At 43.3% G+C, this 25687-nt stretch overlaps 1 protein-coding gene across 4 annotated transcripts; it reads right to left on the bottom strand.

Annotated features, from left to right (window-relative positions):
- Positions 1–2076: 2076 nt before the first annotated feature.
- ENTPD4 (ectonucleoside triphosphate diphosphohydrolase 4) lies at positions 2077–24994 on the bottom strand. 4 transcript variants are annotated; one of them, XM_056860632.1, is made up of 13 exons: positions 24976–24994; positions 21611–21739; positions 20463–20654; positions 19813–20018; positions 18495–18645; positions 17496–17599; positions 14748–14807; positions 13681–13835; positions 9914–10080; positions 6692–7016; positions 5649–5734; positions 3216–3377; positions 2077–2361 (listed from the first exon to the last, which is right to left on the bottom strand). In XM_056860632.1, the coding sequence occupies exons 2-13, from the start codon at positions 21616–21618 to the stop codon at positions 2133–2135; spliced, it is 1845 nt and encodes a 614-aa protein (XP_056716610.1). In that variant the 5' UTR covers positions 21619–21739; positions 24976–24994; the 3' UTR covers positions 2077–2132. The 4 variants fall into 4 exon arrangements, with proteins under 4 accessions (XP_056716610.1, XP_056716611.1, XP_056716614.1 ...); XM_056860633.1 differs by having other exon boundaries at positions 13705–13835; XM_056860636.1 differs by having other exon boundaries at positions 13765–13835.
- Positions 24995–25687: the final 693 nt, after the last annotated feature.

Below are 25687 nucleotides of genomic sequence, written 5' to 3'. Positions count from 1 at the left end.
CTTTCATCCATGTTTCTCATGGACTGCATCACAACAAACACTGTGAGAAACAAAGGTTCAAAGATCAGCTGCCCCTTGTGCCAGGCCTAATCCTAGACAGCCAAAGCCATGGGGGTGGAGTGAAGATTAGGTGCACTTTGGAAATCAGAACTCAGTAGTCAGGTGCTCTGCAGTCTATGCTAAATGTTCTTTCACTTAATTTCTGAAATATATTTATCTATGAACTTACACACCAGCTACTTTTCTTCAAAAATATACTCAACACAATTTACATTAACATCCTTCAAACACTGCATCTAATTCTGCTGCCGAGTTATTTCTTCAGATGGCAACTGAGGTTTTCACATTCAAAATCAATGTTTTTAGGAAAAGGAGTTCTAGCACTGGCATACTGCCCTTGTGGGAATCTGCTTGCCATTTTAAGAAGAGGGAGTCGCTGGTTCTGGCCGCAGCAGCTTGCTTGAAGGTGTTATGGGGAACATTCAGAACTAAATGATAGGCTGAGAAGTTTTCCATGGGTCAGTCTTCCATCAAAAGCAATGCAGATTAAATAAATACCTTAAACGGAAACATTAAAACATTGCAATGGATGACGCTAAACAGGGACTTGCTCAATTTACTACTATTGGTTTGGGAAAGAGTTTCATAGGCTTGTGAAATTGGCAACGGGAGCTTTGAGTCTGTGGGGATCTGCAGCCAGATTATTTTAATTAACTTAAATGTACCGTTCCTATCTCAACTTCTCCCATTTGGAAGAGATACTAGGGTACAACCACTCCAGATTTCACAACAAAATCATTACAAAGGTGCACGCAAGAGTAAAAACAGCTGCTGCTTTATGAAGATGATAAAGCTTGTATTCATTAGACTTTTTCCACATAAATGCCACTTTTAATTATGAACAGATTTTCAAGTAAGGTTTTATAGTCAGAAACGAGGAAGTGACAGACACATCCCTATTCCGCTGCTGTTCTGACAAGACTGTCCGTTGCAGCCCCGTCCAATTCTTCATTACTACAGAACCACTGAGGATCACCATCGGGTTAAAAAGCTGAAATGCCACACGCCACCTCTGCCATAGCAGGCCACCACTAGCCAGACACAAAGAGGACTCCCGGCGAGGCCAGTTCTGCAATCCAGTCAGCGTGTTTTGCAACAACACAGAGTACAACAGCCAACCAGACATTTCTATCACAGTATTGCAAGAACATTGTAGGCATCACATCTTAACAAGTTGCATTGCTAGTTTTTCAGAAGAACCCTGTGTGTTCCTTTTTTTTTTTTTTTTTTTTTTGATTGAGGCTCAGAATCTCTATTGTCTATTGCCCTGGTCAACAATTGTTAAATGAGGGATTCTATCTTAAATGGAGCCAAGGGCTGAAAGACCAGCCACAGGCTCCTACACAAGCCCAGACGAGCAAAGGACTCTAACTACCTATTCCCCAGTGTAAACAGCAACAGAGAATAAGGCAGATTTTTAACTCTTATGCACATCAGGCATTTGCTCAGAGACAAAGAGCTCAAGCCTTCTCCCTCCCCCCACACAAGAGTAACATTCAGACTCCCTTTCATGCTCTACTTTCCTGTGGAAGTCAAGACTCATACACAGGGTGAGGAGAAGTTGAGAGTCATCAAGGGAAAACTCTGCCAAGGTCTCTGTTGATGTTCACAGTTGGAAGGAAAGAGCCCTTCGCCTGTGGGACAGAACACCCCAGGTGTACGATAAGCGGCAGAATACAGGGCCAGATGGGAAACCCTATCTGGGGGCCACATGATCAGTTCACGTAAGAGCTCTGAACAGCAGGTTTATGACATACGGACAGAACAATCACAGTTACTGGGCACAAGTCAGCTACTTTCCCATTTATTCATTTACTGGCATCAAGTCTCCACTGTCTCATCCTTTCTGCTCCCCCCACCCCAAATCAAAGTGCATTTATTTTTATGACAAGAGTTTTAAAGTAATTTTGGCTGGTTGTCTAGTTAAACTGCTTTCTCCTCAGCCTTCCATTTGATACTCCTCTTGATTCCCACGCTGTGGCATCATGGTTTCTAGGGAACGAGAGAAGAACCCTGAGGCAAAACAAATGGCTTTTTTTCTTGAGCAAGTCTGAAAAGGAGCATCCAACAGCTTATAGGGCTCCTGGGATCTTCTGTGGAGGGAGGCCTTCCTCGATCCAGAGGGAAGGGGACTGGCCGCCGTGCAGCATCCGCCGGTGAATCCGTCGCAGCCGCAGCAGGTAAAGCAGGATGGCCAGCAGCACGACGAAGAAGCAGGCGAAGAACAGGTAATGATTGTAAACGAACGAGAAGCTGCGCCAGTGGGAGTGACTGCTGCGGAAGTTCTCCTGCTGGATGTCCCTGTGAAAGAGGGGCAAAGAAGCAAGACTCTGAACCCCCCAAAGAAGGGACGTTTTTACAACCTGCTTCTCACAGAACACCACCTCACACCTCAGTGAGTTTGTCCTCATGGAACGGTGGAGCCTAATCAGGAGAACCGGGTTCGATTCCCCGCTCCTCCACACGAGCGGCGGAGGCTAATCTGGTGAACTGGATTTTCTTCCCCCACTCCTACACACAAAGCCAGCTGGGTGACCTTGGGCTAGTCACACTCTCTCAGCCTCACCTACCTCACTGGGTGTCTGTTGTGGGGAGGGGGAAAGGGAGGTGATTGTAAGCCAGTTTGATTCTCCCTTAAGTGGCGGAGAATGTCGGCATATAAAAACTAACTCTTCTTCAGTTTGCTTTCTCGTCCTTATCGACTTTGTGAGGAGGGGCAGGAGAAGGACCATCCCAACATTGATGGGACTGGGAAGGTAACAGGCTGAGGAATCTGCAACCCTTCAGTTTGGGAAGAATTCTCCAAATGGTCGCTGCCCCTAGGAACTTTATAGGAGACGTTGCTCCACTAATTCTCATCCCTCCTTTCAGACCTATCAATTCTAACCAGCACAGGGCAAAGCCGGCTCTAGTTAACTAACCTGGAAGTCAAGGTTCAAGAATGAACATGGGGACAGAGAAATTGGTGGCATCTGGCATTTTGTTATTCGTTAATCTAGCACATCCATGTTCCTCCATTTGGCAGGCATCTCAGTACTTCTACTGAGGAAGAACAACTATTGTAAAGTTTTCTGGAGTAAACAGTCTGCAGAAGACAGAAGTTGGTGATTAGCCAGCTTCACAGTTAGTTAACGTTGAGAACACCCAAGCCATACCTTAAAGGCAAAAATCGTGTTCGATAGAGGATGGCTCCCAAAGTCCACTGCACTTCTTTGTCATAAACCTGCAGTGCAGTCTTTAAGTTGCCATAGTTTATGGGAAAAGAGAAGCCATTGTGAAACACTTCATACATCCAGGCTGACTTAAAGCACTGATACCTACAGGGAATAAAGTCAATAATAAGGAATCAACACGTTATTTGAACAACAGCAGGACACCAACGTAAAGAGTACAATCCAGAAGAATGTCTAAATCCCACAGCTTGAAGCACAATTGCACACTCATTGTCTTACCCATTGTCTTTAGCGGGGCTTACGTAGGTCTACCCATTTTCTGCATTGTGTCCAAATGAATTAACTGCTACCTGGAAGGTTTTATGGATCTGCTATGAGTAATGGCTCCAGTGAGCTAGAACTTGAAACTCAGAAGAACTGAAGATGGAAAGGAACATAACTCAGCAGCAGCACCCACGCTTTTTATGCATAAAGTCCTGGGTTCAAAGCTGATCATCTCCAGTTAAAACAGTAGCAGGTATTGAAAAGAGCCCGATGGTCCCTTCCAAACTCTTTGATTCTATTCTATGATTCAATGAAATTAACTATGAAAGGAACCAAATGGTCTGACCAATTTAGCTTTAAATCCTCTTCTAGGTTCATAAAAAGTGTGATGGAAACTTCACATACATATATATTTTAAAGAACTGGCTCAGAAGGTTTCTAGAATTTACAACCATATGAACACATAAGGGACAGTTATTTCAGATGGCACAATTCCTAATCAACTGTCATAACCAAGAGCAGCCACAATCACCTTCTCGGGAACTGAGGCTCAGTTGATACATTCACCAGCACAGCACTGTCCTCATGTGCTCTCAGTCAAGCAGGTAACATATGGGGAGAGCCCAGTACTCTTTGTGAGTACAGAGCAGAGAGAGAAAAGGAGATCATGCCAGTCACGCCTCCAAACACAACCCTCCTAGCTCCCATGAATAGTCAGAAAACTGAGCATCAGCTCACTCCTCCACTATAAGGGGACAGCAGCAGCCATAGGGATTGTATGAACCAGGTCCCAGCTACACAGCCTATCACATTTTTATCCTGTCCTTCCTTTCAGGGGCTCAGGGCAGCATTCACGATTCTCCCCTCCACACCATAATGTAAGCATACGGGCCGCCTAACTCCCGGACTGGTCATGGCAACCCCGATATGCAGGCACACGACTACTGTTCCAGCCATGCGCCCACCCCAAAACACTACGGGGATGGCCACAGAGCGAGCCAGCGAAACTGACACAACCGTGCCTGTGTGTTCCAAGCAGCCAGCAGCTGAGAGACAGAGGCCAGGGCAACCTCCAGCGAACCTGAGAAACTCCATGTTTCTGTTCATCTCTGTTCCAGCTGCAGCCATTTCCTGGAAAGCGGACAGCCACGTAGTCAGTGCCAGCAACCCCCCCTCCCATTGCAACATCAGCAGATTAATGGGCCATCAGCAGCGATCCTGATATCAGCAATGACTCGTTCTTCCAGCTATGCAAAGCAGCGATCCCCAGACGTTAGCAGAATCGCACCTTTTGTTTAAGATCGTTAAGCTCATCAATGAGATTCTCCCGGTTCCTCCCGGGTTGCACAAGCCACTGGAATTAGAACAGATTTCCAAATTCCAATCTCTACACCCTGGTAGCCGAACATTAAATCTTTTGTCACGAAGGGGTAATCCAATCACCCCGCCCCCAGAGAAACAGTATAACTGGGGTCGCCCACACCCATACCTTAGGTCTTTCCCTGGCATATTTGCCGTTACTCTGCTGGTTTAGGTTTTGCGCAGCCTGACCAAGATCCCTCCTGCCTCGCTGGTTGAGTTCACGGGAACCCCTTGCCCTCGCCCGCTCTATATTTTCTTCTATCTTAGTCTACTGTAACTTGGGACAACTCCTCTACAGGAAAGGTGCAGTATTACCCCACCAACGATCTCCTGCCACATTGGCATCCGTCTCTATTCTCCTCTTTTGAATTCCTAGATTCTCTGTATGTTTGTGTTGCATCATTGAACGCTTTAAAACATAAACTCTCTTAATTTGGATTCCCTGGTCTCTGTCATTATTCTAAAGGTCTCAAAATACTGGCTCTGGTATACATAGGTTGCATCCCGCTTTATAAATATTATAGTTACCGATTGCTCAGCTAATTCCCCCATTTAAAGAGCATTTCGGCTAACAAATTACTACAAAAAAATGATACACCTGGCAGGTTAACTGGATCATACTGTAAGGTAGCTTACATTTCCAGCAGTGTTTGAGGACCAGCTGTTCTAATAGCAAGAGCTAATGCCTCCTGGCATTTGAAGTTTTTTGCTCTAATAGTTGTGTTTTAGCCCTACCTCCCTAGGAAGTTTGCTTGAGTAGGGTCAATTGCAAAGGAGAACAACACTCACTTCAGTCGATGAAGGTCAGCATGTGATGCATAAAGATGACGGTCAAAACGTTCCCGCAGCACAGACCACTTTGTGGCACAATAGTCCTGAGAGAAAAGGATACCAATAAACACATTACAACATTTAAAGACCAAGTCTTAAGAATATATAAGGAACATGGATCACCTAGATACCTTTTCAATACTGGGAACACACTGAATACCTATTTATATAACAGCTTTGTTTGCAAACTGCTTGCTAATTTCTGTTCTTGCAATCACCCTATGAAGGATAGCTTCTTTTAAAATTCACAAATGCATGCGAGCACATTAGGGCAGTAGCCCAAGGCACACAGTACATGTGTCTGCCAGAGGTGGGGAAGGATGCACACAAGGAGGACTGGATGCTTTACAATCTAACATCTGAGACAAGAAAGATGACAAAAGGGAGAGGAGGAGGGAGGTGGAAGCAAGGGTAAATGAAAGAAGGACGTGCGTTCAATTCCATTTAAGTAGGCCTGATTTCCAATACAGGACAGGAACCATGGGGGCGTGAGAAAGGCTTCACGGAAAAGGCATTCTGAGGACAGACTTTAAATGAGGGAAGCGGCATCATGCAGGTGTGCTGGAAGGCAGTTCCAGTAATAAGGGGGTGAGAAGGGCAGCGTCACCAGAGGAAGCAAGAGTCCTTCAGGTTGTTGAGAGCAGTGGAGCTGGCGCAAGAAGGCAGGAATGTATCAAGATACGACAGCACAGAAAAAATGAGATTGGGGACTACTGAGGGCTTCAAAGATAAGGAGTCTGGGTAGAACAAACACACACTCATATCCATACATACGCGTTTCCATTTATTGCTAATTTACAGACAGATAACTAAAGGCAGACACCCAGCACTTTGCCCAAGGTCGCTTGACAAATCCTGCATGAGACAAGAGTTAGAACCTTGGCCACTCCCATATCCCAGGTCAATACACTTCTTCACCAGACTACGATCCATGCATATTTCTGGATAGCAATCCACATGGTGCTTAGCAGAGAGTACTAATGTGATCCAGAAAACTTTACCTTCGCAGCTTTCAGAAACTTAGCAGCATTGTACTCTCCCCCCATTCGTAATACATCTTCGGTACAGTAGTAGAACTCCGAGAACCCGTAGAACTCGCTGTTCTCAAAGTGCACTGGAGGTTGGTAAACGCCATTCAAAGACGTCTGAGTTTCATTGGTCTTATTCATGAGAGCCTGAATAACTTCACGACACAGGTTGAAATCTCCCATCCCACGAAGATGCATCGTCTGCCCATTCTGCTGGATTTCATCCTCAACGTCTAAAGGCAGGCAAGGGTCTAAATAGGGGGTGTCAGGAGTCATAGCAGCCTGTTTGCCTAGAAGCCTGCAATCAAGATTGAACAGTTATGTCACTCAAAAGCAGTCAGAAGACGAGTACGGTTGGTTCTGCCTTGAGTAAAAAGTATTGTATTGTGGGTGAAGCATGCTGCTCGTAATCAAATTACAGAAAGCAATGCAGTATCAAAACTTGTGCAGCTTCTAGCTGCATTCCCTTTGGCCCAGTTCATATGTTTAGGAGGCCCTGGAATGGTAGTGGAAAGCGCCGCCAAGTCACCCTCGACTTACAGTCACCCTCCCGCATTAGCTTTTCAAGGCAAGAGATGACCAGAGGTGGTTTGCCATTGCCTGCCTCTACACAGCAACCCTGGACTTCCTTGGTGGTCTCCCATCTACATACTAACCAGTGCCGACGCTGTTTAGCTTCTGAGATCTGATGGGATCACGCTAGCCTCGGCCATCCAGGTCAGAGTGGCACAGGACTAGCGTGTTGGAAGAATGGCACAAGCCTCTCAATTACAAAGAGCGCCTCTGCGCAAGCTGAGCCCTCTGCACAAAGTATTTGAATGTGCAGGGTTCTTGTTTATGTGGACCAACCAGGTCTGTGCCCTATTGGGTGCTCACTTGGAGGGCCCAACTCACACTGGACAATGAATGTTGAAGGAGAGGAGCTCATGCTGCTCTTCAACCGCTCTATTTCAGCTCCAACCCCAACTAAATATATGAACTGGGGCAATATCTCACTTGTCACCAAGAATACATTTATTAGGGAGCTGCAGCCAAGACCAGCTTCCTGGTAAATTTACCTGTATATCACATTCACATGGTTAATTTTTGTATGCACACACTAAGACATTTTATAGGTACATTCTGGAAATGTGAGCTAGGATCCCATCTAGAATTTCTGCAGGTACAGGGGGCAATGACTTTCACTTAGTCCCTCTGCAGCTATTACTAGGGGTCTTCGGTCCCCCAGGAGCAGTATTTTGAACTGTGTTTTGGGCTGTCTTGATAGTGGTAGGGAAATCAATGAAAACATCCCCCCCACCCTGTACCCATAGAAATTCTAGGCGGGATTCAAGTTGCAATGTTTGAAGTAGCCCTAGAAAGGTGTAATGAACTTATCTGACGGATTTAGATAGCTTGTTTCTCTTGATATCAGGAAATCTCAATGACCCATTCTGGCCATCAAGAGTACCTGGCTTGCCTCTCTGCTCTGTCTGGATAGGACTGCTTTGGAAAGTAGAAATAACCACACTGGTCCTGCAGCCAGGTTTTTTTTTTTTTTTTTTTTTTGATGTTTTAATATGTTGTAAAACACCACCCTATAGATCCTGTTGTAGTCTGTCATGAGACAGACCCTACTGGGGTCCGCTCAGACAGGACGGCCCCTCCACTACAGGGAGGAATCGCTGCAACACGGGGTAGGGGGAGAAGGGACGCCGAAGAATCGGGCGGGACAGGCGGCGGTCCCTTTCCACCCCTGCTTGTTTCCTCCACAGGAGCTGGCCATGGAAGGGACCAGGGACACCAGACCGGCAGCCCGCGAGGACGGGGAACCGCGAGACGCGACCCGACCTACCTCGCACCCCGACGGGAAACAGCTGAGCCCAGGGTCGGCCAGGCCAGGAGCCAGCAGGAAGAGGTCTCCCCCAACAAAACCGCGCGGCTTGCTGGTCACAGCTCTGCCTCCCAGCTGAGAGGCGGCAGGGCGCGCCCGGGACGGGCCGGCGTCGCCCGGTCCTGGTAAGGACTCGGGAGGCAGGGTTTGGGAGGAGGAAGGGCCTACAAAACGCCAACGGGGGCGGAGGCCGAGGAGGAGAGAGGCAGACGAGAGTCTCCAGCCTGAGTTGGAACAGGAGAGAGACTGGCTGCGTCCGAGGGAGAGGTTGATTCCGACTCTCCCTCGGAATGGTCTGAGGCCGAGGAGGCTCTCCTGGCGCGGCCCTTCAGGGTCACGGAGGAAAGAGGGGTCGGCACGGTTGAGCCCCCGCCCCCTACACAGTCAAAGAGGCAGAATATAAATTAAATAAAATCAATGCAAGGCCCTAGACATAGTTAGAATAAACCACATCTTGTATTTGTGGATGGGGGGGATGCTGTGATCTTGGCCACAACATTGTGTATAGAAATAAAACTTAAAATTTAAAACAAACATACAAACATGGGGGGGGGCAGAATAAGGGCACTCTTTTAAACACCAAAAGATCAAACATAAACAATCATATTATTACAATTTATACGGAGCTTACTTTTTGAGATGACATTTTAGTAGATCATGTCTTTGAATTCAATTACTCTACCTTCTTAATATATATTCATGTCTAATAACATATTGATTATGAAACATTTATTGCCTATATCTTTCTTCTTCTGTTTTGATTTAATTTTATTCTTAATTTTCAGCTATATAATTTTTTTAAAAACATTCCATTTTTCCTGAAATTCTGAGATTGGTCTATTATGTAAAGAAGATGCTAGTTTTGCCATAGTCACATATTCAGTTAACTTATTCATCCACAACATTTTTGTGATCTACAGTGATCAAAAATTTATGAATTGCATAGGGGCCAGAATTCCCCACTGCAAACGTAAATGGAGTCTGAGTGTAACATCTGCAGGGGCCATATACAATGCATAGAAAGTGCATATGTGGATTAACCCATTTTCTGTAATTATCAATCTCAAGGTAAACAATTCATGTTAAATGGCTTTCTATATACGCAATCCCCTGACAACCTGAACCTGGTGATCATGCCCTTCAAGACAGTTATGCACAGAACTTAATCCACCTGAAGTTTAACAACTGCAGTTTTAGCAATGGAAACAGAGTCCTCAACAGTTCAGGTGTAGGCCTGTTTAATGTTAAGGTTTAATGTTGGGTGTATTAGAGGACCAGTCAAGCATTTTTCATATGAGGTCAAGTCACTCACAAAACATCACCTGTTTCTAAATATCGTACTGGCAAATACACTGTCTGTGTATCTCTGCCGCGCAGCGTTTCCCCCAAAGCCGAGGAAAGTTGCAACATAGACTCTGTACACGTGTTCCGTTTGATGCGCGTCACATCCCAGATTGAACTCTGCAAGTAGGTTCTTGGCCACCTCCTCCTGCAGGTCCACAAACAAGAGGATAAGAGGCATAAATAGCTCCACTTTATGATTTATGTAGCGACGCCCCACACACTGGGGAATCAGTTTAGATTTATGGCTCTGATACCTTTTCATAAGAAATTTCTCTGCAAGAATCCTCTGAGCCTGATACCAACACTTTGAGCCTGATACCAACATTCCTACATCACCATGCGTGGACCAAACCTGTGCAACTTGCCCCCAGTGGAATGAAGCCCCTCATTTGTAGCATAAAGGTATATGTCATTCTCATTACCTTTGCCTCTTCCTTTTCTCCCCTACCCACAAAAGCGAAACATAAATTAATTTAGGCCTGAAAATGGTCACTCAGCTATACCCAGTAAAAACTGTGTCCAGATGAGTAGCTAGGGACGTTTTCATAAATGGGACGAAGGCAGGGGGTTTGGTGTTTTTGTTAGGCTGTTGAGAGGCCCCACTTGATTTCCACTGGATCGCCTGGGCTAGTATTCAAGGCTGAATTGTTATTATTAACATATAGTGGTGGAAAACCATCTGCTGCCTCCCCCCTCCCCATTTCTGTAAACTCAGGCAGGCAGCAACAAGGGGAGGATTAACAAGCACCTGCAGGCTGCCATCCATGACTGACAGGCTGCACTTGACTTGGACAGTTCAAGAACAACATTTAGGATATTCTAGCACTGCCAGGAAGGAAAAACAAACTCCTGAATGTCATGAAAGACTATTGAGTGGTTTGTCAAGTGGACAGGTGAATTGTCTGCAAAGATTTGCAGAGCAATTTTAAAAACCAATTCCACTAATACTAAACACTGTGAAAGATTGTTTGTTTGCATTTCTGGTTCTTAAAGTGTGAGGTGAGATTCCTGTTTTGGCAAATGCTATACACTTGTGGACCTGCACCTTTAGCACAGAGTTTGGTGCAGCACAGGGCAGTGAATCCAGTGCTTGGGGAGGGGATCCAGGCTCGCATCCCCTCCTCAGGCACAAAATTCACTGGTTAGGCTTGGGCAAGTCAGGCAACCTGACCCTACAGCTTCTTACCAGCACACAAAAACTTACTTCTGAAGGTTATCTTTATGAATTCTGTACAGCTTTATTGCTGCTGACACCTCCTGTCGATAACAATTACTGATCATGATCGTCTACTACCATTTTTTGGTAAAGGATTGTATTCAGTGGGATCCTACCAGATTTTCCACTGGTGGAAGAGAGGTGATCTCACCTGATTCCCCTTCTCACTGCAGCCCCCAATCATACATGGATTTTTGTTGTCATGGGTCCCATAATCCTTCTAGGGGATCAAGAGGAGCTCTTCCTTCCTTTTATGCTAACAAAAAGCTGCTAAGAACCTACCATTTGCCTGAATCCTAACTACTGATTCTGCAGGTGCGAGGACTTAGTCTCATGGGATGTGATCCCCCCCTGGAACCTGGAAAGCCCCCGATACCGTTACATCCTATAGGAACAGAACTTCAGGGGATTTTCAGTCTCCCACAGGAAGGGAGAGGTGGGAAATCATTCTCCATGAGCAGAAGTCCTCAAGCCTGCAAAAATGTTAAGTCACCATCCAGCCCATTGCTTTTTAATTTGTAAGCGGCTTTGAGCTTCGTTTTTCCATGTAAATGTGATTGAGATTTCTTGAACAAACACCTCAAAAAGATATACTGCCATTACTAATAATGTAGCATCACCCCTGGGCAGAAAGGATGATTCTACTACAGTGCAAATATTATTTGGATTTTGAGGTCTGGATGCTAAAGACTCAATCCACTGGGTCAGATAAAAACCCCAAAACCAACAATTAAAAATTTTGTGATAGGCTGCAGGCTTTCTGTTCTCCTGTAGCAAACTGCTTTCCATAAGGGTGCATGTCAAGAGCCATACACAGACCTAATGCTTAACCATGATTTGTTTTCCCTAACCAAGGAAAGATGTTACATCTAAATCCCTACATCATGTTAAGGACTGGCCACAACCCAGAACATGAAACCATGGTGTGAAGACAGTTTGCAAACCAGAGCTTGTGTCAGCCAAGGTAATTACACCTTCAATCACACTTGAGGCAGCTTCTCTGCCTCTCCACTCTCTCTCTTTGCCTGGTGAAAAGCCATTCTCGCTAAGGTCTTCCCACCCAAGCTCTCCGGGAGTAGGTCTTACTCTGCCAAGCTAAACCATGGTTTCAATGTATATGTAAGATCAGGATGAAGGTAAAAAATTCTGGTAAGCACTAACCACTCAGGCTGTGTTGTGATATCAAACAAATCTTAATTTGCTTATGACGGGCACAAACTTGGTTAAGCTTCAGCTCACACACTTCCTCTCTACCCCTGTCTGTGACCAAACCCAAGGCAAAAGTAATCAAATCACTCCCCTTGTAATACAAAAATGAAGAACTCCAAACAAACGGATGCTACTTTTCTTCTCAGTAACTGAGATTCTTATCCAGAATTAAACAGTAGTTAAGAATCCCAGTTACTGGGAAGAAAGCTAACCCTAATTTGTTATCCAGACACCATGACTAATTGCAGTTGGCGGAAGACTTCTATCTTCAATCCTGGTTTGCCAAGCAAGGAGAAAGAAGGGCGGGAAAGAGGATGCATAAACCTGAGATCTAACCAGGTTCACGCCTGCCACGAGTGGCTGCAATACGTTTGTGACATCTGAAGGCAGACTCAGTCACATCCTACACTGAACGTCACAAATACCACACAGTAACAGGGGAGATTCAATAACTATGAGAACGCTTGAAAGAAGAGGTGGCAGTCATAGCAAACCCAGTGTTCTGAAAAGCTGCTCAAACCAAGATGACAATTTTTGCAGTTGCACGCATTCATTGTCATGTAAAAAAGTAGCCCCCCTGAATCACTGTAGGCCAAATCACAAGACTTTCCTCCTTCAAGTAAAAAGGTAAAGGTAAAGGTCCCCTGTGCAAGCACCGGGTCATTCCTGACCCATGGGGTGACGTCACATCCCGACGTTTCCAAGGCAGACTTTGTTTGCGGGGTGGTTTGCCAGTGCCTTCCCCAGTCATCTTCCCTTTACCCCCAGCAAGTAAAGAGCAATAAATAAAAGGCAATAAACATTGAATGTTTAGTTGCTCATGTGTATTCATTCGAATCTCACAACAGACAGGGAAGCAACTTGACGTGTTATGAACAATAACACAACCCCTGCCAGGCTATCTTTAGGGACACATTTTTCTCAATGGAGGCTAATTTTCGACACTTCAGTTTTGTAACCCCCACCCCAAAGTACTGTCCACCAACCACACAACAATACATGGTTTTAGCATGAAAAGTCTTTGAAGTGTCATTATTTACTTGGCATAATGCAAAGTGAGGCTGAGAGAAATGACAGCTGCGCACCATAACTAAACAAACAAATTTGTATTCAAACCAACTGATGAAATGAATAAATACATGTGGATCTGCTTAACTGATGAGACACCCTCGTTCGCCTCTTCTCTGGCCTTGGGGCAAAGATGTCATTGCAATGAAGCGCAGGACTCACATCACGCAAAAGAAAAAGAATCAATGGGTATGAGTTAAAAACACAGGAAAAAAACAAAAGGAAAAGAAGGAAAATTGTACAGATAATAACCTGCTGTGAAGAGGCAAAGCTTACAGTTTTAGGGACTTCATATGCTATTTGAGTTGACACACCACCCATGTCAAGTATACCCACAGTCCTCTTTCGGACAATGGCTTCCTTGTTTTCACTGCCAGGAATATGCACCTCCACTACAGCGTCATCCTCTGAAACATAAGACATGAAGGAAACACTTCTGAGAAATCTAATGGGGTGAGGGTGAACCCTCCTTAGCAATGAACTCTAATTCTTTGCGCTGCCATGCTTGCCTACAGTGCTGCAACGGCAACCCAGCCTCACAAACCTAGGGCCAGAGCCTGCCAGGCTGCAAGCAGAAGGCTGGATCCTGTGGACCCATTCCACTAGCCGTGGGGCTTTCCACAAGGAGACTTCCACTAATGGAAGAGGCCCTTTCAAGCCCCTGTGTCAACAGAAGGCTCCAGAGTAAAGCGTCACCGTTAGCAGAACAGATCCTCAGCCTGGACTGAATCTGCCTTGCCCCAAGCCTCTATGTGCTGAAGCGTCAACTTCTACGATGCAAGAGCTGTCTTTGAGCGGCAAGGGCCTTGAATATAACTAGAAACAGGACTAAAAAGAACTAAAAAAAGGGTTGAAGCAACAACTCTGCAAAGAACACCTTATCAGCTTGTGGTCAGAAAAAAAGGCAACTAACAGGAGATATGACTGAGGTTTACAAAATGTAACATACATTTTATCATCTGTATAATAGAAACCCCATTAATCTGATCTACACTTTGTTAAAGTGCAATATGTTCAAACACAATGCACAATTCACATATGAAATTCAAATCTACAAGACATGATGGTCATTGGATTAGATGGCTTTTTTAAAAGGAGCAATTTATAGAGAATATGAAGAAGAGTTGGTTTTTATACCCTGCTTCTCTCTGCCTTGTTTGTTTCCCCATTCCTCCACATGAAGCCTGCTGGATGACCTTGGGCTAGTCACAGTTCTCTGTGAACTCTCTCAGTCCCACCTACCTAACAAGGTGTCGTGGGAGGGGGAGGGAAAGTGGTTTCAAGAATATACAGCGCTAACGGCTATCTATGGTACTTACCATCATCGGTATGCTCAAATCTTCCAAGGACAAAGTTGATGCCAATCCAAGCATATACACCTACAGAAATTGAACACAACACTTCTAAACACTTTGAAGTTATTACATGGTATCTTGCTAAACAAAGAATGTTTACTCACAAAAAACTCATACTATATTTTCCTTTAAAAAAATATCCATTAATCCAGATATGCCATTAGTCAGGTACCAGCTCATCCAGTGGTTCTCAACCTTTTTTGCTCCATTCCCCCCTTTCACCATTGTTCAGAATATAATTCCCCCCTTCCCAAGATAGTCTAACTAAAAAAAAAAAAAAAACCCTACAATTTTATAGATTGTACATAATCTACAGGACATTACACTTTGCTGAACAGTGGTCCCAATTCGCCCCACCGGAACCCTAAAATCCCTCCGGGGGGAATTCCCCCCTTGTTGAGAACCCAGGAATTCTAAACAATATTGTCTGGATTCTGAAGACATGACTAAAACCAGGAAATACTAACTGTCCTAGCTCTGACATTTGTGCAGAATTTTTCGTGTGAAAAGGACATGAAGAGCTTCCTGTGCCCTGGGGTTCAAAACTCTGCCACAAGGGTGCGCTCTTGCCGCATTTGCAAGACCCAACGAAGGCTGTAAGAGCAGAACAGAGGTCTGCCTGTCAGAGTGGAAAGGTTTTGAAAGTGCTGGAAGGCATCAAGCAGAGTGGTGTAAAGGCCACAAGAATAACAGATGGAAGGAACACAGGTAGATAAACCTGGGCTGGACCTGAATATCCCAGCTTAGCCAGAGCTGGGAAACCAAGCAGGGTCAGCCATGGTTAGTACTCAGATGGCAGGACCATGAAGGAAGACTGGAGTTGCTATGCAGATGAAGACAATGGCAAGCCACCTCTGCTCATCTCTTGCCTTGAACCCCATGTAGATGGGGTCACCATGAGTCAGGTGCAACTCACCAGCACCTTATTCATAGATATGGAAGTATATAGAAAAGATATGGAAGTTTATGCTAATGTACTGAAACAACAACTACAAGCTGCCAGGGGAGGGCAGGGTATAAATAAAAATTCTATTCTATATTTTCAGCTGTGGGAATGGGCTTTCTTATACTGACACTTCGTTGCTCTCATGCTCAGAGTTTCTATGTCATTTGTCTCTCTCATTATAAAGACTTCTGATTTCTATAGGGCAGCAATCATTCACAACTGGGTTTTCCTACGTGGACAAGGCAATCCATTTGTGGATGGTTGCTACAGTGCCATAAGGGCACAGTATCCAATGATGCATGGGTGCAGTGCTGGTAAAGGAAGGTTGTGGGGGGGAATAAGGAAACCAGAAACCAGATAGTGTGTTTGGAGGGGGAAATCTTTTACATTTTGCTGGGGAAAGCCCCACCCACTTTTCAAAAGTACTTGGCGGGCACCAGGAAAGGTTGTAGTGGGTGTCATGGTGCCCACAGGCACAATGTTGGGGACCACTAGGATAAAGGACAAAACTGAAGGGACTCAAAATCAAAGAGTACTCCAATGTGGGGATCACTTGCAAGGAAAGCATTTCATATCCCACAATGGTACCTGGGAATGGTTCTAGTGGACTATGCAAGAGGCTACTGCACATCCTTTTATAATATGTATTATAAAGGATATTTCTTTTATTTGGCAGAGAACACTTTCGCTTTACAAACTGGTCACTTGTTTAATGCCCCCCAAGTCCCATCATGCCTCATCTTATTATATTTAAAAGATTTTACTGCACCATATACGGCCTACATCAAAAAATACAAAAATATAAAAGCAGTATGCACATACACAAAGAGTCGTATTCCTTTCCACCTGCTCTCACAAAAGGCAGCCTCTTTCTTCCCTACCCAAGGGATACTAGCTTCCCAAAAAAAATCTAATCTCCACCACCTTCACCTATCTTAACATTAGTGCATTCCCAGCTTTTCTTATAATGAAGTTAATTCAGCAAAGGAGCACCCATGCCTAGAAATAAAATCATTCTTTAAAAAAGAGGAAATATAGAATTCCAAGGAACCACACACCTTCACACACCTTCACAACCCTTCAGTAACAATTTCCAATAGAGAGATGAACTCTGTCGTGTTCTTTCTGTGTGTTAAGTTCTGTCAAGTCGCCTCCGACTCATGGCGACCCTATGAATCAAAGTCCTCCAAAATATCCTATCTTTGACAGCCTTGCTCAGATCTTGAAAATTGAGGGCTGTGGCTTCCTTTATTGAGTCAATCCATCTCTTGTTGGGTCTTCCTCTTTTTCTGCTGCCCTCAACTTTCCCTAGCATGACTGTCTTTTCCAGTGACTCTTGTTCTTTACAGGGCCATTAAGACCAGGTTAGCCTGATCTCGTCAGATCTCAGAAGCTAAGCAGGGTTAGCCCTGGTTAGTATTTGGATGGGAGACCACCAAGGAATACCAGGGTTGCTGTGCAGAGGAAGGCACTGGCAAACCACCTCTGTTAGTCTCTTGCCATGAAAACCCCAAAAGGGGCCGCCATAAGTAGGCTGCGACTTGAAGGCACTTTACACACACACATCAAACAATGGAGCAATCTGGTAGCAGCTAAGGCTACAAAATAGAAGGGTCTCTCTTTAGGCACCCCAGATAGAAATGCATCTGTTCCATTCTCCTCCTCCTGAGCTGTGCCTGCCACCGTTTCTCCAAGTTCCTTCTTATGGACAACAATCCATAATTTCAGTGCTAGAATGTCTAAAAATATCATTTCAAAACCCTTACCTTCCTGTTTTCCTGAAATAACCTCAGCGTGTGAATCCGAGAACAGAAAATCAAAATGCACTGGAATATCAGTAAGCAGGTCTTCTAGTATTGCCTTTTGCTGGCTGCAAAATTTCAAAAAGTTTGCAAGTAAAGACATTTGCTATACTTCCATTCTCTATATTAAACTTTTGCCCAAAGAAAAACGTGTACTGTACTAACACAGTGTGAGGTTCAACAAAGTCCAAAGTAAATCACAGAAATAAAAAGAGGATGCAGTTAGCATTCCACCAGCTACCAAAAAAATATATGTTGACCCCCCCCTTTATTATTCCTTTTGGGCAGTAAATAAACAGAATAGCAGCAAAGAGATTACAGGGAAAATTTAAGAAATATGAAAATAATTTTTTACAATTGTATTATTTATAACTTACATGCTTATTTGTTTCCCTTTCATATGCAACTGTGTACATGGCCCAAATATCATCTAAAGTACACAATGCATTTTACAAAAAGTTACAAGTAAGGGGCATGGAACACCACCGGGCAATTCACCCCAAGGAATAAACAATAAGCTGTATAAGAATAAAACCAAAAATTCCCTCCCCCATTTCTTCCAGACAACTGGATCTTGCTTTTGGGTTAAGGCAGGAGTCCCCAACCTTTTTGAGCCCGCAGACGCCATTGGAATTCTGACACAATGCAGTGGATGTAGCCACAAAATGGCTGCCTCAGGAGGCAGAACCCTAACACAATAGCTGCCACAGCTTAGGTTCAGTCACGCAGTGAAAATGCTTCTGCTGTGGTGGGCAGCTGATGCCAAAGCAAAACTTTTAAAAATCTGCAAAGGCAACCAAATCACCAATGGCCAATCAGAAGCCTCGCTGGGAAAAGCCCCACCTACTTTTCAAAAGTACTTGGCAGGCAGCAGGAGAGGTTTTGGTGGGGGTCATGGTGCCCACTGGCGTCACGCTGGGGACCACTGGGTTAAGGGGTTGATAGAAATAGCTATGCAGTCACCTCTCTGGCAGGATCCTCATCCCCGCTGTGCAGAGAATGTAGAGAGGCGTTTCTTTGTGCTTTGCACGGGGTACATGTTCTGCAGCAAAGCTCAGAAGCGGAAAAATATAGTCACTAACTTTTTCTGGAGAGGTAGCGAATTCTGAAATGCCTGGAGATCAACAGAGGTATTTTTATAGCGCAAAACACAACACAAACAGATACAGACAAAAGTTTGCTTGTAAGAGATAAAAACTGCATTAAATGTTAGCTTTACAGCACTTCAACAAAATTATGCATTTACTGCCAGTGTAAGCAATTCTGTGGTTTTTTAAAAAATCCTTAAAAGAAAAATCCCATGCCCAAATAAAAGGTATCACTTGATCAGGTTTATAATCATTCAAAACATTATACATAGTGGATAAAGAGAAACTTTCTTCCTTCAGCCATAATATTAAAACCCAAGGCATCCTATGAAATTGACAAATTCAGGACAAAACAAATAACTTATGGAACTCACTGTCACATGATTCAATGACAGCAGCTAGCTTAGCTTTAAAAGGGGTCTAGATACATGAATGGGAGACGGCCACTTTTGGACCAATGTGGATAAATGCATCCTCCATATTAAAAGGTGGTGTTCGTCTGAATGCCAGCTGCTGGTCGAAGACAGCTGGGGAGGGCAGTTGCCTTCATGTAACACTTGCAAACTCCCCCAGAGGCACTAGCTTTGCTTCTTTGGAAAACAGGATGCTGATTCAGGTGGCTCTTTTTAGATTTCGCAGATTGACTAACAAGAAATTCTGTATGAACACAATAGTGACAAATCAACATGAGGGGAAGTGGCTGCCAAGCGGGCCCCTGCCCTAACCAGTTTTAAGTCTGCGTCACAGGCAAACAAAAACAGCTTTGTGAGCTGAATTGAGCAACTTTCCATTCTTAAGCTAGCATCGCAAGCACAGCTGCTCCCAAGAATGAGTTGGCAGAGGCTACATTGACATTAATTATGGTAATTTCAAATATGCAGCTCTTCACAAAAACAGCAATTGTCACATTAACAACTCTTAATGCTCCTGTTTTGTTGGCTTGATTAGATGCTCAACATCCCTTAGAGCACTTAATTAAGACTGTAATTATAAACACATTTATTTGGGAGCAAGTCCAATGAATTCTGCGGGACTTAATCCTGAGTAAGCATGGATAAGATCAGGCTGCATGGGTCATCCCAAGTATAAAGGGATAAACACGGCTATAAAATGGGTGGGGGAATATTTTTGTGAACTACCGCTAACAAAGTAGGCTGCCAACTAGCCAGAAAAACATGGATGCCCCCCCATACCTGGTTTAATTTTCATGACCACTGGTTTTCTGTTTTTGTCCCTCATTTGTTTTATGTCCAGCAGATCATGCGGATTGCCATTGTGTCTTGGCCAACAATACACAAAGATCCTAGACCCGCTGCTGCCACAGTCCACCATGATGCCATAGTTCAGGTTGGGGTTGTTGGTATCTGTGGCTTCTGTATCCGTCACTCGAGCAAGGTACCTAGAAGAAAAAGAAGCAGTGATGCTTGGCAGTGAGTCCCACTCACTGCCCAATAAATAATAATAATAATAATAAAGAGGATTAAACAGAAAACCTCAGTAGTGTTACATGGATGTATTAGTGTTTTTAAAGCATGTGTTTAACTGCTCTCAGCTTATATTGTCTGATTCAGGGACCGAGGATATGCTTTGCATCCAGATGGTCTCATGTTCAACACCTGGCATCTCCAGTTAAAAGGCTCACAAGTAGCAGGTGTCAGGAAAGACCTTTCTCTGCCAGGGATGCGGAGAGCTGCGGCCAATCACAGCACACAATGCTGAGCTAGATGGACCAATGTGCTGTCCCAGAATGAACCAGCTCCAGGTATATACAATATATACTGTTTTCAGCTGGGCATATAAACTTCGGCATCACATATTTTGTCCTAATTGCTGTTGCTCTTACCTGTGCAGCTTTCTGTCCCTGTAGCCGTATTTATTCCTGATTAGGACAACTGAGTAATACAGCAAGAAAAATGCAGCGGTGAGCAGACTGATGACAATAATCTGTCGCAATGTGGTGTTCAACATCCGAGGACAGCCTACTGGAGAAATGCTGAAGTGCCAGGAAGCAGGAAACAGACAAGAGATGCTGATCCTGAAATTCATAAGAACAGCTCCATCTGAAATGTTCTCTTTGGAACAGATAACTGGCATACCAAAGGACCCAACTGCTGCCCCCAAAACATTTTAAAATTTCACTGTCAATACTTTATATTAAGAAATTGTGAGATGTAACCTGTTGACATTTATCTCTTTCCATTTTTTCCGTCTTTTTGTATTTTTTTCAAATGTGTATAAATGTTGGGGGTGTTTTTTGCTTAGATATAATCATATATTCTAACAGTGTGTGGGCCAATCTATGGATATATATATCCACAGATCCAGGCCACACTGACAGAAAGGAGATTTTTCTCCAAACTTGGGAGAGCCCCCCACCAAGTTTGTGGGAAAAAGTTAAAAAAAATTAAAAAATGGGGGGGGGGTCTATCTTCAACCAACTGTCGGCAATATAATTACCTCCTTTTTCACAAGACTGCTTATAGATTATTGACATTATATGTGAAATACTATATAAATGCCTTTATGGTAACTACTATTAACTATGCACCAATACCACTTGTCTGAACTACATTAAAGTATAAATAAATAATACTGTCACTGAACACCATTGCTTCACTATACAATGGGCTTGAAACCCACAGATCCATTCTGCAAACAGTAACTCTTTCCTTCCACTGACCCAAGAGGCCCTGCCGGGAACCAATCCAGCTATACTGTGAAACATTCCATTGCAACATAGGTTATGCAATCTCAACACCTTTTGTATTTATTCATAGTAATCTACTTTCATGTACCTCAGCACTCTGTTAAAAAACAATTTATAGCTAACAATGGGAAGCACTGATCTTCCCATTTACGCAAGTGTTGATAAGAGCAACAGAGGAAGTGTTTAGGTTTGGCTACTGAGATTTAAAGTCAAGCAGACTTTAAAAGGTTGTTGATTCCCTTACTGAGATATTGGTTTTATGTAGTCAATATTCAGATACTCACCTACCCATTTTGGGACAGTTTCTTCAGGACAAACAGAACATGGAATGAAATCGCCTTCTAGTATCAGCCAGATGTCACAGATTCATAAGGCACAATCATCATCCCCAGAATCATTGGTACAAATGGGAACTGGAAAAAAAGATTCCAGTGATATCAAAAGGTAGCATTTTTACTAAGTGCAGAGGGGGGGAAAAAACTAATGTTACCATGTGAACAAATAACAACACACACCTTTTGTGTTCTACTTTCTTCCAAAGAGCTGGGAATGGATCCTATTATACTCTCACAACAACCCTAGGGAGTAGACTAGATTGAGAAAAGTTGCTGGGTGAAGGCTTCTCATGTCTAAGTCCAACAACACTGTCCATCTATGCATTGTTACCATACCATTGCTTCAAGGAGCTCAAGAAGGCATCCATTGTCCCCCTCTCCTATTTTATCTTCACAACTGCCGTATGTGGTAACTTAGAGAGGGTGTATAACTGCCCCTGAAGGTGACCCAATAAGTTTTGTGACTAAGCAGGGATTTAAACCTAGGTATCCTAGTTTAATATCAGTCCAGTGGTCCTTAACCTTTAATCTACTACTGCTGTCCAAGAACACAGCATTGAATCCCCCCCACAATTATTTATTCAAAATTTACGTACCACATTTCCCATCAACTATGGTGATTCAAAGTGCCAGTCAAAAAACTGACCCACCGTCACTCTTTAATGTTAGGTTTAATTCCTACATGCTGCATGCCATGTTTTCAAGGGCCTGTGGAAGAAATCTAGGATGTGGAATTATAGGGCAACTCTGCTCTGCTTGCTGTCAAAAGCTACTGCAAGTGGGGAAAAGTGGCTGTCTAAAACCCCAAATGCCTCCCAAGATTTGTATCCAGCCCTTGTTAAGAATCAGTGCTCTAATCACTATACAACATTGGTTCTCTTGCTAGTATACCAGACTGGTTCTCCAGTGTGCATCTCCCAAGCCACTGAGTATCACTGCAACATACATTCCAAGGTAGCCCAGTTAAACTTGAAGCAAGCGGATTGACACTATAGCCACAAACATAGATACAGTCCGATTCCAGTGGCATCAACTTCTTCTAATAAAACCAGGGGACCAATTTCTGTATTATTATTTATGGATATTCACCAGAAAAGAGCTGTTAAGTAAACTTCCCGCTTTACTGAATGTGGCTTGATAATGAAGACATTTTTTCCACAATGTAACTGCTGCAATTCATCATTTTTCAATGCAATTTGATTCGGGAGAGAGTAGCAAAATTGCCAAATATTTATATAACTGGCAAATCTCAAAGCATATTTTAAATAACATTTCAAATTTAACATTGGGCTTTATGCAAGGAAAACTGGACCGCACAGAGATTTCTTATTAAATGAAAAACCATATTACTAAACTAATACATTGTATCAAGAGATCTTGAGATAATGGTGAAAACATTTCACTGCATCTGTGCATTTTCTGTGCCCCAAAGGGGCATTTCCCTAACCCTGAAGAACTGTTCTATCAGGAAGCATAGATAATTCCTTCATATTTGGTTATAAATTGTAAACTATAACACCTCGTGCCAGAAGAGGGCAGCATTTTAATAGTAATAAGCAATTCCAACAGGTGCTTGACAAAGTTACTAATGAAATTGCCGACATGTTTCATATGGAAGTTTTTTTTCTCCAATGCTCTCTAAAATCTCTTTTAATTTCTTTTAAAATGAAACCTTTTCTTTAAAAGCATTTCACTCATTCCAAAGAAAAAACTGTCACTGTGATTTTTTCAGAGCTCCATCAAATTTCCCAATTATTCCACTAGGGAAATTTTTTTTGGGGGGGAGTCCTCAGACTTTTTTCATGCTATACATTTTCAAGTGAGTAAAAAGCTTGCCTCAAAAAGCATTTCATTAACTTCACACAAATTCATTAATTTCATACAATAAAACATATTTCATACAAGATTTTTTCAGTGCCGCCCAAAGTTTCCCAGTTTTCCACTAGGGACAAATACAAAAGATGCCCTTGGAATAAAAGAAATCCAGGACTTCACATCTCTACATTACCTATCTTAGAATGTATGTTTCATAATAGCATATTATTTAAAGTAATACTGGAGAAACAGGGTGTTGTTCTGGTGGACAATACTGTTGAACTTAACCTACATGGTATTGACTCAAGTCAGTCTCTCTCAGCCTAACCTACCCTCACAGGACTGTTGTGAAGAAACATTTCTAAAATCTCAGTTCCCAGCACCTCATCCCTTTCTTGTGTGACTTGCAGTGCAGTCCTCAACTGAGTTACTCCAGTCTAAGCCCATTCATTTCAATGGGTTTAGACTGGAGTAACTCTGCTGAGGTCTGCACTGCAAGAAATCCAACTTGGGACATGGGGGCAGTCCCTTACCTCAAGCACTAGGAGTAGGTGTACATCTGTCACTGTAGTGGTTAAGAGCAGTGGACTCTAATCTGGAGAACCGGGTTTGACTCCCCACTCCTCCACATGAGCAGCGGATGCTAATCTGGTGAACTGGATTTGTTTCCCTGCTCCTACACACGAACCCAGCTGGGTGACCTTGGGCTAGTCACAGCTCTATTAGGAGTGCTCTCAGCCCCACCTACCTCACAGGGTATCTGTTGTGGGGAGAGGAAGGGAAGGCGATTGTAAGCCAGTTTGATTCTGCCTTAAGTGGTAGAGAAAGTTGGCATATAAAAACCAACTCTTCTTATTATTATCCTGGAATATCCCACTTTGCTTTTTCCTATGTCAGGGAAGGAGGGACAATCACATTTATTTACTTCATTTATATCTGCCTTTCTTTCCAGTGGGGACTCAAAGCAGCTTATGTCATTATTCTCACCTCCATTTTACCCTCACAACAACCTTGTGGGATGGGTTAAACTGAGAATGTGTGACTGGCCCAAACTCACCCAGTGAGCTTTCATGGCAGAGTGGGGATTCAAACCTGAGTTTCCCAGATCCTAGTCAAACACTCTAACCGCTATAGAGCATGGCACATGCGGACATTGTTGTATGTGTGAAACCTGCCTCAACACCTATCTCTGGGTTGTTCAGATCTCACTGACTGATCTCACAAGAGGAAAGTACCTTGCAATATTTAAGCGATCCTTTTATATAGACCCCCCATAGTGGCAGGCATTCTGCTAGCAACTAATAAAAGCAGCTGCAATCAAACACAGAAAACTTCATGAACTTGGATGTATTCATAAAAACTACCTTATCTGAATCAATGTGAATAATTTCCCTGAAGAACTTGCCCTGAAATGCACTGGGAATTTTAGGATTTCGACAATAAAACTTTTGAGCACCTGCTGGAATTAGACAACCACCACATAAACAATGATCACTTACCATTGAAATGTTGTGACTTTGGGGTGAAATACGGGAGCTGTTTAACACACACTGCATTCCTGATCAATTCCAAGGGAAACCATATCAAGGTGGAACTAAACAGAAAACACATGATGAAAGAAACAGCTAAAATGGGATATGATTAACATTAACAGATGACATGATCCTTGTTCTCACTGAGGAAATAAACCAACGTCTAGGTCATACCACTTCAAATTGCAGGTGAAGAATTCACATGGTTGAATGCTCTTTCATACCACCACCACCCATTTTTTTGCATAGAAAACTAGATATCAATGAGAAAAACTCTAGTTTAGCCTTCTCCCTAATTTACTCATTTTCTATATAGAGAGACTTGTTTTTATAGAGAAACATTCATTCACGCCACCCACCCACCTGCAGTTTGAAGTGGTACAACCTCCACACAGGTTCACTACCTCAATCAGAATTGGGCTATAGTCTCACGTATTTCCCAGCTCAACCACCCAAGATTCTTTTATGTAGCATATCTAAGAATTGAATACTACTGTAACGCAAGTAGATTGTATAATACAATTGCAAATTTCTTATGCCATAGACCATCATTTTCACAAAAATAATTCCAAAACAAATCCTTATATATTAAATTTATGTAGGATCACTGACACAATATTTTTTCAGTCTTCTAACTATAATAATGAGGGCGGAAAACTAAAACATCTCACTATTAGCA

The sequence above is a fragment of the Euleptes europaea genome, chromosome 14 (genome assembly GCF_029931775.1).
Source record: "Euleptes europaea isolate rEulEur1 chromosome 14, rEulEur1.hap1, whole genome shotgun sequence".
Classification (NCBI taxonomy): Eukaryota; Metazoa; Chordata; class Lepidosauria; order Squamata; family Sphaerodactylidae; genus Euleptes; species Euleptes europaea.
This window is presented reverse-complemented; position numbering and strand designations above follow the sequence as displayed.

Excerpts from the sequence above, each read along its gene's own strand:
- ENTPD4 (XM_056860632.1), bottom strand. Across the intron at positions 7,017-9,913 it reads AGTACGATATTTAGAAACAG|GCTTCTAGGCAAACAGGCTG; the intron begins GTGATGTTTTGT and ends TCTTGATTGCAG. Across the intron at positions 2,362-3,215 it reads ACACGATTTTTGCCTTTAAG|GGACATCCAGCAGGAGAACT; the intron begins GTATGGCTTGGG and ends CCTCTTTCACAG.